The sequence below is a fragment of the Clytia hemisphaerica genome, unplaced genomic scaffold (assembly GCF_902728285.1).
Source record: "Clytia hemisphaerica strain Z4C2 unplaced genomic scaffold, Clytia hemisphaerica genome assembly, whole genome shotgun sequence".
Taxonomy (NCBI): domain Eukaryota; kingdom Metazoa; phylum Cnidaria; class Hydrozoa; order Leptothecata; family Clytiidae; genus Clytia; species Clytia hemisphaerica.
Window position 1 is genome coordinate 2129656 of NW_027103595.1, and position 14204 is coordinate 2143859.

Genomic DNA, 14204 nt, shown 5'->3' on the forward strand with positions numbered 1-14204 from the left:
CCTTCGCTTTTGGCCAAAGTTCTATATTGATATTTATTTTCCGCTGATGCCAAACTATTATCCATTAATTTTATCTAATTAGCACAACAAATGGATGGACAATTACTATACACATTGATAACAACAGATGATCAATTTCTTACACTGGACAAAATGGGGCTCACTGCCAGGCAGATACTTGTATTTAAATCTGTTTATCCAAATTTGACAACTGATAAACCTGTGCCAATGACACCATGCAGGGCAAAAGTGCAAAATCACATTGAGAATATGCAGTAAGTAGATGATTGTATACGCGGGGAAAATGAGTGCGACAATTAATTAACGCAAAAGGCAGGATTTTTGAAGACTACCTTAGCTCAAATTTTGTATGTCATGTTGAATAATTAAAAACTCCACCATCAAAACAATGACAAGAAAAATTTATTACACTGTTTTACTAATTATGTACTCCATGTGTTATTGTTCTAATGCTGGAGTTTTTAATTATTCAACATGACTTTGTGATTTGCAAAAGGTCTATTAACACAAGGGTAACCAATTCGTGTTAATAACATGAGTAAATATATAAGTGTAATAAGGTAGGTAATTTAGTTTCAACATTCTGTGATCTTAGAAAGGCCATATTCTCCATAGACAAAATTAGCAAATTAGCAAAAAAGAATTAGTGTGTTTTATCCTGAACTTAGGAAAATTCTTCAAATCCACCATGTATTGCAAAAACTAAAGATTCTTGAGATTTCTTGTCATCCCATCTTTGTCGTCTAGAAAAATATGTCATTGTTTATACTTTTTACTTATATATATTTATTGACACTGACTGAGATAAAACACAGATAATGAATACATTAAAACCAATTAATAAAGTGAAATTAAGAATAATTCTACCTTTTTCTTTTAGACAAACAACTATCAGGAATCAAGTTGCTAGAAAATGGACTGGTAATTCTTTGCCAACTTTTTCAAAGGAAAGCCAAAGCAATCTTGAAGAACTTACTGATTTTGTGAAAGACTTACAAAAAATTCCAATTTTGAAATACCTGGAAGAGAAGACCATCAGGAAGAAAATCGTCAAAATCATGAGCGAAAGAAGAAGAGCAGTTCGTGGTGGGAAGGACTATGAGGTAAACCATTTTTGCAGCTTTTCTTAAACAATGTATTCTAGCAGCTCAATTAATTCATTCAAAGTCCCCTTTTAGATCTCTACTGTTCTTCGTAGGATTAATAAGGACAAGTTGACAGTTAATGTAATGTAATGTACTTACTTGGATTATAGGCTCCAACAAAGAATGCATCAAAGCCCGAAAAGAAAGCCAGGAAAAACTTGATTTAGGAAACAATGTAACGGTATTAATTTCAATTTTTGCATCAAATTTAAAGTTCTTTTTCTTTCTTCAATCTTGGCAAGAACTAATTTTGGCGAATGTCAGGGTAAATTGTATTATTTTTGCCTTAAATGTGTTTAAACTACCGGGTGAGCCAAAAATATTGAAGTATTTGAATAAAACTAATAAGATTTTAGATATCATGCTCCCAAAACACTTTGAACATTTTTAATGAAGACACTGGAAGGCCACCATATTTGACTCATTTGAAGAAATGGGAACGTCAAATCGGCTAAGTTCACTTTGAGTTGAAATTTTATCCTTTTCTGTCTTAAAGGGAGATGCAAACACTACAGCAAATGATGGCATAGATATTCAGGTACATGGACAATTTTTCGCTGTGGCTCATTTTTCTGTTTTTGAAACTTTAGCAAAAATTTACTTCTTATCTTGGCTGATTCAACAAAGGTGTTGAACCTTTCAGACATAAAGAAAAAAAATTATTGAAATGTCAAAAGAAATTTTTCTTAGTCATATCTATGTACTGTACACTGTTTCCACTTAAAATAAGGTCTGTGCTTAAGGTTCTAGTGTTTCTTGTTGGGAAACTTGCCAGGCCTCATTATGACAGGTATACTTGACCATTGGCCATTTCTAATTTAATGAATTTGTTCAACCATAGATTAATTCAGCTAATAAAAGAAAGAAAAGCGAAGAAAAAACCGAAAGTAGTCCTAATAAAAAGATAAGGAAAAGTGTAAGTAGATATTTGTGTTTTAAGATGTTATTTTGCACGTCATGTGTTACCAGATTTTGTAATCTGCAATATTGTGTCATTTCTTTTTTGAAGAAATTTGAATTAAAGCAAGATAAACAACAAACTTGTAATAATCGTCTTAAAAAATCAAATTTTTGTGAGATTTTTTAGATTAAGTTTCTGAAAATATCTTGCCTTCATAACCTTATAGAGTATGGATCCAAAAGAGAAGAAAGAATATCCGAAAACACCAAAACAGAGGAAGGAGAAAAGGAAAACTTCAACTCAAAATGATGAGGTAAGAACTTAAATCCTAAATATGATCCACTTTTTTTATTCTTTTGATATTTGTTTGATTTTGCAGACTTTGCAGAGGTTATATATTCAATATAATTTTTCCTTAATGTAATAACAGCGAAAAGGGCTAATTACTAGCTTATTATTCTATTTTACAGGACGACCGAGTTGATATTTTCTCTCAGGATTTAGTAAGAAATTTGATATCTTTGTTATACCATAAAGAAAGGAATGTGACAGAACATTTATTTTGGCAAATATTGGGATTCAACTTGGCAAAGCTAATGCAGTTTTTTCCAAATTTAATTTGATTTGAAAAGTGAAAAATTCCTCCCTTTAAAAAAAAGTTCATGATATAGGTTTATAATTCAAATACTTATACTCTTTCCTTTTTTTTAGTTTGGCAATCAATATAAAGCAATTGATCCTGATGAAACAGCTTCCCTAACATCATCACCGATCAAATCACTAAGGAATACACCAGAAAAGGTATAATCATTAACTTTTTCTTATTTCTAGCCTTCTTTTTTGGACAGTTTTAAGTTTCCTCCTTTGCAAATACAATCATTCTATTTTCAAGTAATGCTTAATTTTACCATTTAGGAAAAATCTGATATCAGCGATGTTGGGTCTCCTGATTACCCTCCAATACCCCAACAAAGAAAACTGCAAGGTAAAATGCATTTCATTCATTTACTAAAGTTTTTAATAATTTTACACTCTGTTAGCTTATTTTTCACGATTTTCAGGCTTTTTTATGTTCTTTAAAATGTTATTAAAATGCTTTATTCACTTTATCACAGGAATTCACTTTATTGACTTAGAGAGGTCTTGAAATCAGCATTTTTATGTCATTTCTAATCTAAAATATAGAATTATTTTGTTCTTAGATTTTTGCTCCGCCTTCTATTCTTATAAAATGCATGTTAGTACATAGCTCAAATTTATGCTAACTTAATTCCCTTTTAGAAGAGTCACAAGATCCTTTTGAATCTATGACGCAAAGCCTGACGGAGCAATACGGAGTGAAAGGTAATATTGGCATATTGCACTCTATTCTTGCTGAGAAAATTGGTGTCTGGTTTGAGGTTTTCTTTTCAATTTCCTGTTTTCTAAAAAAAGAACAGACTGTCATATTGTATCAGAAGGCGAAGGTGATTTTATGCAGTGTTCATCAAACCTGTCAAATATTCCATACTATAGCTTTATCTATTTCAGATCTATCGGACGAAGACTTGCGTAACATTGCTTTTTTCATGACCGTTATGAAGCCAACCCTGCCCGAAGAGCCTATTTCAAAGAAAGATTTACTATCAACCATTTCAAAAACGGATTTCAAAACGTCGGTGCGCCATTCCACTGATACGATTGGAACACTATTTGGAGGATGGCTAATTGAACAGAAGAAGGTGCTCCCACTGGCGAAACATATAAAGGAATATACAGACTTCTACATCGACTTGGGCATTGAAATCTGGTATATTGAAGCGTCAGAAAGGTAAAAAGTAAAATATGATTGACATACAGTACAGTGCTGTGTCCAAAAGAAAGCGGGAAAGCAATATTGGTATTAAGTACCTTAAGTGTATTAATTTTGGCGGTTGACCAAAGGGTAAATTTTGGCGGATGGCATATTTTGTCAAATTTGGCGGGTATTTAATTTGGCAGGTTGGGAATCTTTAGAAAATCTAAAATTTTAATGGTTTTAACTTAAAAATGCTGATTTTCAATAGAATTTCTATCCTAAAAAGATTTTGTTAAATTTGGGAATGTTCTGGAGTTTTTATAAGATACTTCACTAATTGGTCATTAAAAGTAACAGAGATGACGCGTTCTTTAGAAAAAGTAACAAAATTGTTTTATTACAGGTTAACGACTTACCAAATCAAATAAGAGCTTGTAAAAACTCCAGCTTGTCCCTAAATTTGGCGGGCATTCAATTTGGCGGACGGCCAATTTTTTAAATTTTGGCGAAAATTTAATCCTGCCCAAATGAATACACATAATATCGAATTTTAAGCTTAAATGTTAACTTTTTTGTTTCTTCACGTTCAAACGACCAGAGTCGGGTCATACCATTGAAAAAATTAACATGATACATCTATATTTTTCCTTCGACATTCTTTGGAACGTTATTCCTTGAGTCCGTCAACAAAAATCGAGAAAACCAGTCAAAATTCGCTTCGCTATTTATAAATTATATTCTCCTTTTTACTGTGAGGTTTCTTCAGTTTGTATAAAATTTAGTCTTCAAGTTCATTACTTAATATTAATCAAGCCAATTCGTAAAGATTGAATACAATCTTGTTCTTTGTAAAAAGGCTAACAGGTAAATAGTTTTTTAAAAACGAAAAAATGGTTATTTATTTACATTTCATGTATTTTACAAATACTGTTTTATTTTTTTCTAAAAAGTGTGTAAATTTTGTTTTACGAGATCTTGTTTATATTTATAAAAATACTGTATATATTTTTTAAAGATTTTTAAAAACGAAAATCTAGCTTGATATTTATTTTTATTTTTTTGTGATTTTTTACCACACGTCACTTTGTGTTTATCTAGATAGTTTTTTGTAGGATATCTCTTAAATATTTATTGTTAAAGTTTCTAGAGCTTTTTTACCTAAAAGAAAACTGTCTTAAATTTCCAAGCAGGTCGACATTTTAGAATTTTTTTGGTTGCGACTTTTGATCTAACACGTCCTTTGTGCCTTTCGATTCAACACGCCGGAAAACCAAATTAACACGAGCCTTTTTTGGGACTCCGTATTGTGATTTTCGATTTAACACGCCGGAAAACCAAATTAACACGAGCCATTTTTGGGCTCCTCCTCTGTGATTTTTGATTTAACACGCCGGAAAACCAAATGAACATGAGCTAGTTTTTGGGCTCCTCCTCTGTGATTTTCGATTTAACACGCCGGAAAATCAAATTAACATGAACCAGTTTTGAGCAACTTACCCGTGATTTTCGATTTAACACGCCGGAAAATCGAATTAACACGAGCCAGTTTTGGCCTCCTCCTCTGTGATTTTTGATTTAACACGCCGGAAAACCAAATGAACATGAGCCAGTTTTGGGGCTCCTCCTCTGTGATTTTCGATTTAACACGCCGGAAAATCAAATTAACATGAACCAGTTTTGAGCAACTTGCCCGTGATTTTCAATTTAACACGCCGGAAAATTGAACCTGTTGGGGGCTTCTTGACTGTGATTTTCGATTTAACACGTGGGATTCTCGATTTTAAGGAGAAATACCAAGTTTGTAATTTAAGGTTTAACAAGTGGGAAACTTGGTTTCACACGTGTGAAAAATCATCATGTGATTGACATTTTCACATCCATGTGAATCTGTGCAGGATCACACGCGTGTAACTCGCGTGTGAAACATATACTTTCACATGGCTGGAATTTAGTATTCACACGCATGTGATTCAATGATTTTTTCCTTAATTAAGGGCTCTGACCATGACTTTTCGTCAGTTTTTGACTCATAATCTTCAGTCATAACTTTTCACGCATTTGAAGAGAAAAATTTTCTGCAAAAGTTTAAGTAGCACAACTATTTGTAAGTACTTTAGAAAAGATACGTCGGAAAAAGCTCTCTTCCCCATCAAGATTAAGCATTTTTGTGAAAAGTACATGATTAACATCTTTATCACGTCTTTTTAAGGTTCATGCTTCATTGATTTCTTAATTACTCATGATTATATTTTATTAATTAAAAAATATTTTTCAAAAGCAGTCTGTTCCTAAATACGTCAAGAAGGTGAAAACAAAAGGTTTCATCTTCAAATTTAAAACTGATTTTTCACTATGGTCAGCGCCTTTAAGTTAAACAGTTTTAAAATTTTCTAAAAAGTCAACTATTGTCCCACTGGCTTTGGTCAAAGAATGTTTCGAAGCAATTAAAATATATAATTGAAACCATCCGCCGGCAGCCCTTCTACAAATGTTTCATTATTGGAAGAAATACAATGTTGATCTAGAAAACAAGTTTTATACTAATTTTAACTGTTACACGTTTTTTGTCTTAAATTCCTTAACTTAGGCTCACTTTTGGTCTAGGTCTTGAACTCATTTTATCTTCGAAGCATCACAGTGTGTTCATAACCAATACAGTTAGTCAGCGTTTAATGAAATATTATTTTGTTAGATCTGGTCAGCTTAGTGGAGTCAGTCTTGGTTTACTTGTGATTTGAAAAATCTAATTTCATATCCTTAAAAAAATTGGGCTGGGAGACAAGATACATGGTGACGACGCGCCCCTCGAACTAGCTTATTTTTTCCTTATATTTTTTCAAATTTTCTTAACAATTTATATATTTTTGAATTATTAGTCAGGAATATTTTTTCCATTTTTATTAGTAATTAGGGATTCCAGAGTTGTTTGCGACTTGCCTGTATCTTGTGAGTTTTTCAAAAATGAAATTGTCTCTCGGGATTGATATGGAGCGACGCGCTCCTTCTTCCAAGGCGTTTGCGAACTACAATACTTTCCCTTTGAGATGATTTATGCTAAGGCATAAATAAGAAAAAAAAGATTGTAACCAAATCAATACCAAGCTACAGTTTATTTATATACCAAAGACATGAAGTTAGATAACTTTAGATGAAAAATAATTTGAGAATGTTTGTCTTTGTTTTTCTCTTCATCTGTCTGTCTGTCTGTAACTTCAAAGATGTTTGGATTTTTTGGGTGAAACCCGGGGTAGTTTTTGTTTTAACCAATAGTTTTATAGTTTCTCAGGCTTTGTCATTTCAAAATTCCAGAATCATTCCAAAATTGCACTCCTGAAAAGAACTTTAGTATCAAAATCCAAATTTATGGCCTGTGTTTGATCACACTCCTCAAGAATTTTAGGTGAGTGTGAATCGTTAATTCAAACAACTGCGACCCAAGTTTTTCTTTATACATAGTCATACCATAGATACAACAGAACATAAATTTATCTTTAAAAAGCTCTAAACACTAAAATAAAATCCTCCAAAAGCCAAAAAATCTTCCTTTTAATTTCTTCTTTAAAATGGCAATAAAATTTGTTGGGTCGGCTGGTTTTAAGGTAGCGTCGGTAGGGTGACGGCAAACCAACAATTCCCAGCCTCATTCAAGGCTTTAGGGGACTGAACAAAAAAATTTAAGGAAGTTTCTATGGGTGTTTTTGAGGAGATGTAAATCTGAACCTTTTCAGTCTTGAACCAAAAAATTATAATTCAAACCTTCAGACAGACGGGAAAGACGATTCAAGTTGTTGTTGTTTTTGTTGATTTTTTTGTTTACTCACGAGGTCCTGGATATGCTCTCAATCTACACGTTCTATTATTAGTTTTAACAAATTACCACATAAGATAACTGCTTTTGCAGCATTCGCTGTAATGCCAAATTTAAGACGGACTGAAATTAATAATTGAGTTTTAAAAATAAATCATTTGCTAAAAGAAAACTATTCAAATAATTGATAACCAAATATGAGGCACTATTACCGTGTTTCCGGGCGAGGGGTCTGGGACTAGCAAACTTTTTTGGAGGGAAAAAAATTAAAGCGAGCGCCGAATCTTTGTTTTGATTTGAAATTTTTTTGAGAAAGAATTGCTGACACTCAAAGTTCAGAAAATGGTCAAATGGAGCTGTGGTTCTGCACTATGTTGTAATACATACTAGACAAAAACTGAGGGACTTACCAAATATCGACTACCTAGAAAAGAATCAGTGCAGAGAGTCTATGCGAAAGTTTTCAAAACATCTGGATGGAACTGGGAGAATGGTTTCATTTGCTCTGCACATTGGAAGGATGGTAAACGTTTATCATCATCGCACTTACCAGAAATAATCGTTCCATCAAAACAAATGGATTTGATTAGGGTAAAATTTTAACGTGCTGAAAAACTTTATAGATCTTTAAAAACACCAAATGAAAAAATCTCCAATCAATACAAGCAAGCTAAGTTGAGATTAACAACAGCCATATCTGCCAACTCACAACCACCACCACCAATCGCTACCCCTCGAAGAAAGCTGATTCGTAAGCCATCTATGACCCTTAAAGAAAAAACCCCATCATCACCATCCAAAGCAAAATATCGTAAACAATGCTTGACTCTTACAGAACAGTTGAAGCAAGCCCAAGAAAAAATATCGAAACTTGAGACAGAACTTGCCAAAAAAGAAAACCTCCTGAAAGAAGAAAGAAAAAAAAACATTAAAAATTTATCAACCATTTATGACCTACAAGCTACAGAAATAAATTATGAAACTCTTACATTAACACAGCCAAATGAAAAAGCTATTGAATATTTATGCGGTATCGATCTTGAAAAATTTAACTTGATTTTCGATTGCATCCAACCTTACACACACCTTATACCTTATCCTGACAATCGCAAAGTAACTAAATTTTCCCTTGAGACTCAACTCCTTGTCACCTTAACAATTTGTCGTCACGGAATGGATCAAAAATTAATGGCTTTCATTCTTAATTCTTCTCCCTCAACTGTAAGCAGAATATTCAATGCATGGGTTATATTTCTCCAAGCCAACAGGACAATTACAATGCGCTTTAGACGGTGCATTATTGTTCAAATATAAAACTGCTGGCCGGGTTTCATATCCATAGGATTTCTTGATCATGGCTTTTACAAACAAATCACCTTCTTCAAGTCCTTGGATTGTCCTTACTGAAACTATCTTCCTACTTTGAAACATTCTAACTGCCTTCATCTGCTGCCCTTGACTTCCTTCTGATTTTTGCGAAGCATAAGATTTGAATTGTTCACAGGTGATGTTTGGATATGAATCATGATTACTGGACCACTTTGCAGTAGAAGGAGGAATTTCCAAAGGGTTCAAACTGGACGAAAACTTGTAATGTCTCTTAGCTTTATTCTTCAGCTTTTTTACAAGTTTTGGGTAGCGAATAAAACGTTTGATTCGATTGATCAGCTCATCTTTGGAGCCTGTTGAAGAAAGACCAATGTCTTTTAACCACTCTAATGCTTCTTCTTTGGTAAATTTAGATACATTTTCAACTAACTTCTTTGCGCTCATTCTACCTTCCTATATTTTTTATTTACTTTCGCTTTTGTATTTGGCTGTCGCTACCGATTTGTTTACATTTTAGCTACCATTTTGAATTTTTTTCCCCCCAAGAATTTCCAAGAATCTCTGACCGCGTCACGGGAAACTGGGTAATTCCTATCACTGTTATCCGACTTGTCAGATTGTCATACTTTGAAATTGAATTTCCTCTATTTAGCTTATTTAATTTCTTACTTAGACAATCAGAGGAGCCGTGCTTTCAATATGTGAGAGGACCTGGAATATTATTTGAAAATTCTTCTTGCACTTATGGTAAATGAGAAAGTGAAAAATATGACTTATTTTAACTGCTTCTGCTTACTAGTTTGTTGTTGAATTTGATTGTCTTGCCTACTTTTAATTGTGATTTGTTACATTCTAGTAAATTTGTGTTCCTTTGAATGAACTACTATAGCATTTTTATCTACGTTTTGTTGATACAATATTTTCAAATTGAAGGAAAAGTTTGAATCAAATATTTGTAATCTGACTAATTTTTTTTTCACTCTAGTTATCAAGTGATTTATTTTGATGGATAATCAGCATTCAAAAGATGTCCAACTTGGAGAAATGGTAAAATTATTGTTTCTTGGGTTTTAATGGAATATTACATTCTGCTGGGGGTCTCAAAAGGGGGTGGCAAATGTTTCATTTCAGGGAGATTCTGAAAAGGAGAAAGAAGGAGAGCATGGGAAAAAAGTTCTGACAAAGCTCATACTATTTGCAGCAAATTTATTACTTAGCAGTTGAAAAATCGTGCATTATTGGTTAACTTACAAAGGGCTGAATCACTTTCTAAAATTTATGCATATTTTTTGGCAAAATTTAAGAATAATGGGCTAAACGTCTCAAAGGGAGGGGCAAAAGATGTTTCCATTTTCTTGTTTGGAAGGTAATTTTTTTGGTTTACAGACATTGGAAAGGAACCTTTAGACCGGATGATGGAAAAAAAATTAAAATTAAATTGTTTTTTTTTTTTTTCACACTTGAATTAATGGTTGAGAAAATAAAAGAAATGTGTTTTGAGATACCAGAAAACAACGAAAGTTTTGTAGTGGTTAACTTGTGTTAAGGGTGCCATTAAGGAAAGCAATATTGGAGAGCTTTTGTTATATCCTTTCTATCGCATCATACCATATCATCCGATACGATCAGTTCCATTGATATCCTGTGTGGCCTTCTTGGTAGAAAATTAAAACCATCCATCATGACGCCTGCTTTTAACCATGCAGATCATGGTTATGATTGAAGCAATTCCCTTTCCATTTTAGCTGTTAACTGGATGCTGGACATATGCTGCCATACGTTGAAGTTCTTGAACGAAATTTGAAATGATAGCAACGTGATAATACTTTGAAAAGACTGCCATCGGAGAAAGAGTAGCGTGCTATTTCGATTGATCGACGGAGAACAAATTATGGTAAACGATCTCTATTTATTCAAGTTCCTTGATCCAACTTGTAATGGTTATAGATTACATGATTTTTTTTTAGGGTATACAAAAATCCGAAAACAGGCTCAGAGATGCTTAGGTAGAAAGCTTGATAAGGCTGAAAAATGCTTGAGGGGATGCTTAAATCTAAAGCATAAATTTAGGAAATGCTGAAAATCCGTGAAATTCTAGCCAAAAAAGCCAAAATCAGGAAAAAAATATTTTTTGTAGGCTCAAGCAATGCTTGCCATATGCTTAATTGTTCCCCATATCTGAGCTTAGATATGCTTTTAATTGCAATGCTCATAAAAAACACGTATTCTGCTTTCACTGAAACTTTAACTTGGGTATAAAAGACTGATTGACAATTCAACGCAGACTATTTCATGAAGGAAGTAATGCATAATATACTCTTGACGCCTAGATATTTTTCAATTTATTGTACTCTTATTAGATCAATATAATTATTTTGTAAAAATACATGGAAAAGATAAACCTTAATTAGTCTATCTCGTCACCTTGGTTTGGGAGGTGACGAATATATCTGAGCCAAAACCGAAAATAGACCCTTAGAGAGGTAAAATTTACTTTTTTTGGGAACCCTTGGAAAGACTTTTCCCTAAATTTGGTCGATTTTCACCAAGTTTTGTTCGAATTTTGACCCTTTCTGAGGGAAATTCTCGATTTTTGTGATTTTGGAACCTTTTCTTCAGAGACTAACTTATAAATCTACACCCCATTCGAGAGACTTTTGAGGTGTGAAAAAAGATATCCTTATGGCTCGTACATACCCGTCTCCTGTTTTGATCAAGTGCACCCGTTGGGCTTCTTTGCTATGCTATCAAAATGTTCGAATAGTGCCTTCAAAATCCCCAATAGCCAGAACATTCGGATTTGGAGAATTTAAATAGACTTCTAAAGTATTGTTTTCTCCGCAGAAGGGCCTTTTGCGAACTTTCTACTTGATTTTCGACCTTTGAATAAGTATACGTCTGTGATAGATTCTCATGGCGTTATACTCTGCAACTATCGTCACTTGAAGGACTGCCAAATGCCTGAGCTAAGAGTGCTATATGTTCACCTCTCTTCAGCTGGAAATACAGTGCCGTTCCCATTAAATACTGTAATCATTCTAGGCAATTTCGGGACAGTTATTTTTACATTTGTATTTCCAGCTGGAAATAGAGAGCCGTTCCCATAAAATATCTATATTGCTCTGACATTTTTACTTTTTTATTTCCAGCTGGAAATAGAGAGCCGTTCCCATAACGTATCTATATTGCTCTGACGTTTGCTACATTTATTTTCCTTTTTCCTCTCCAGCTGGAAATAAAGAGCCGTTCCTATAAAGTTGTATATCTCCTCCTGGCAAATGTGAACGGCTATTTTAAGGAAAAGGTGGACACTTTTTTTGAGAGAGCTGTTCCCGTGCAATTTGTTCCACTTTCCTGGCATATTTTTCTTTTCCAGCTGGAAATTCGGAGCCGTTCTGGACAACCCGATTATGTTCATTTTATAGAAATTTTCTCCTGGCTGGCAAAAAGGAACGGCTTTTTCGTGTTTTGCCTCGGTGGCTGCTTCTGTATCTTAAAGTTTGTATTTTTATCCAAGACTTGTTTTTATCTTATTACATGTGTTTTTATCTAGAGTTAGTATTTTATCTACTCCATATATTTTTATCTCATACAGGTTGATATTTTTCTTGTGCATGCACATTTTTATCTGAGAGTTAGTTGTGTATTTTTCATGTACATGCATTTTTATCTTAGAGTTGAGTATTTTTCATGTGCATGCACATTTTTATCTGAGAGTTGTGTATTTTTCATGTGCATGCACATTTTTATCTGAGAGTTGTGTATTTTTCATGTACATGCATTTTTATCTTAGAGTTGTGTATTTTTCATGTACATGCATTTTTATCTTAGAGTTGTGTATTTTTCATATATATACGTGAAATTTTATCTTAGAGTCTTTATTTACCTTAATGGGGTCATTTTCGCGAAGATTTCTTTTCCCGAATTTGCCTGCTTTTAACCTTATTTCGGCAAAAAGCATTAATCAAAAATTTGCGAAAATTAATCCCATTATGGTATCATAATATACATGTAATTATCTTAGGGTTTATATCTATCTTTTGTATGCATTTTATCACAGATTCTGCATTTTATATCTAATGCATATATTTTTTATCTACCTAATAATTTAATACGATAGTATTTTCTTGATTCATTAGATCAAGTAATCCGATTTTTTTGTAATTCCCCACTTCAATAGTCGTAATTAATTCAATAATAAATAGACCGAAGTTTATTCTGAAAAGAACGAATTAAAAATATTCAAAATTAACGCTAATGCAGGCTAATGCCATAATACCGCATAATGTATATCGATTTTCAGGGGTTTATTTGCATCAATTAATTAAGTAATTTCAATTTCGCATTATTTTATTTTGGTAGTATTTTTATCTTTATCTTATTTATGCTTGTTGTAGTTAATGTGTCGGAACGGCAGAACATTTTTAGTTACCGTACATCATTAGTTTTCATTTTGTTATAAAACAGAAGCTCCATTTCAGTAACTTGTAAACTTATTCAAACTTTACATTTAATTGTCGGTTGAGAAATAAATTTCACCTTGTTGTGTTATGATTTAATAGCTTTATTTAATTATAAACCTTGATGATTGAAAAATTAAAATTTTTGGCAAACTTTGGGGAATATCTCAAAATCACACATTTCACGGATTTTGAGTTTTAATGAAAGTCCCGCCCATAATTCTATCGAAACTTGAATAGCCGAGTCGTTCATGAAAAAAAATTTCGTTTTCTTTCTATTATTTTGCTTCTTGGTCAAAATTCTGTTAAATTAATTTTGTCATACTGCGCATCAAAGCCTGGGGGACAAGGTTGCATGGCCAGCTAGAGTGTGTTGAGTGAGGAGGACGGGACTAACTGTGGTGAAATTTTAGATTGTACCTCCTCTAACTAAGGTAAACGAGTAAATATATTTTGCAAATATATATCTAGGTTCGTCACACGCCTTTTAACTTTTGATATGGCTCGAAAACATAGCTAGTTTCCAGGGCATTCTCTTCTTTTTGAAGACAAATCCCGGGGGGGGGCTCGATCTCGAAACTACACCGTATGTTCGGACAGAAATCGGGGTTTCAAAATCCGATCCCTACAGTGCACTGCAAAATTTGCTGAAAACCGACCCTGCCTGATAGTGCATTTTTCGGCCCCCAAGTTTTAGCAAAGATTTTAAAATTTTTCTCAAATTACCTACCCTTGCCTTACAGTGCACCTGGGTGTACCTAGG

At 33.3% G+C, this 14204-nt stretch overlaps 1 protein-coding gene and 1 long non-coding RNA gene across 6 annotated transcripts; both read left to right on the forward strand.

Moving 5' to 3' along the window:
• The first annotated feature begins 555 nt into the window (after positions 1 to 555).
• LOC136801775 (DNA ligase 1-like) lies at positions 556 to 4928 on the forward strand. The gene is made up of 12 exons (XM_067058442.1): positions 556 to 581; positions 902 to 942; positions 1277 to 1347; positions 1663 to 1704; positions 2008 to 2082; positions 2294 to 2380; positions 2538 to 2570; positions 2779 to 2868; positions 2983 to 3052; positions 3349 to 3411; positions 3598 to 3877; positions 4248 to 4928. Exons 1-12 carry the CDS (start codon positions 556 to 558, stop codon positions 4270 to 4272), a joined length of 903 nt encoding a protein of 300 aa, XP_066914543.1. The 3' UTR covers positions 4273 to 4928.
• Positions 4929 to 7864: 2936 nt separating this feature from the next.
• On the forward strand, positions 7865 to 12909 carry LOC136801685 (uncharacterized). 5 transcript variants are annotated; one of them, XR_010845899.1, is made up of 5 exons: positions 7865 to 9384; positions 9655 to 9728; positions 9967 to 10028; positions 10727 to 10875; positions 12211 to 12909. It is a non-coding gene; the product is annotated as an uncharacterized lncRNA (long non-coding RNA). The 5 variants fall into 5 exon arrangements; XR_010845901.1 differs by having other exon boundaries at positions 7865 to 8873; XR_010845897.1 differs by having other exon boundaries at positions 7865 to 9728; positions 12211 to 12908.
• The last annotated feature ends 1295 nt before the right edge of the window (positions 12910 to 14204 follow it).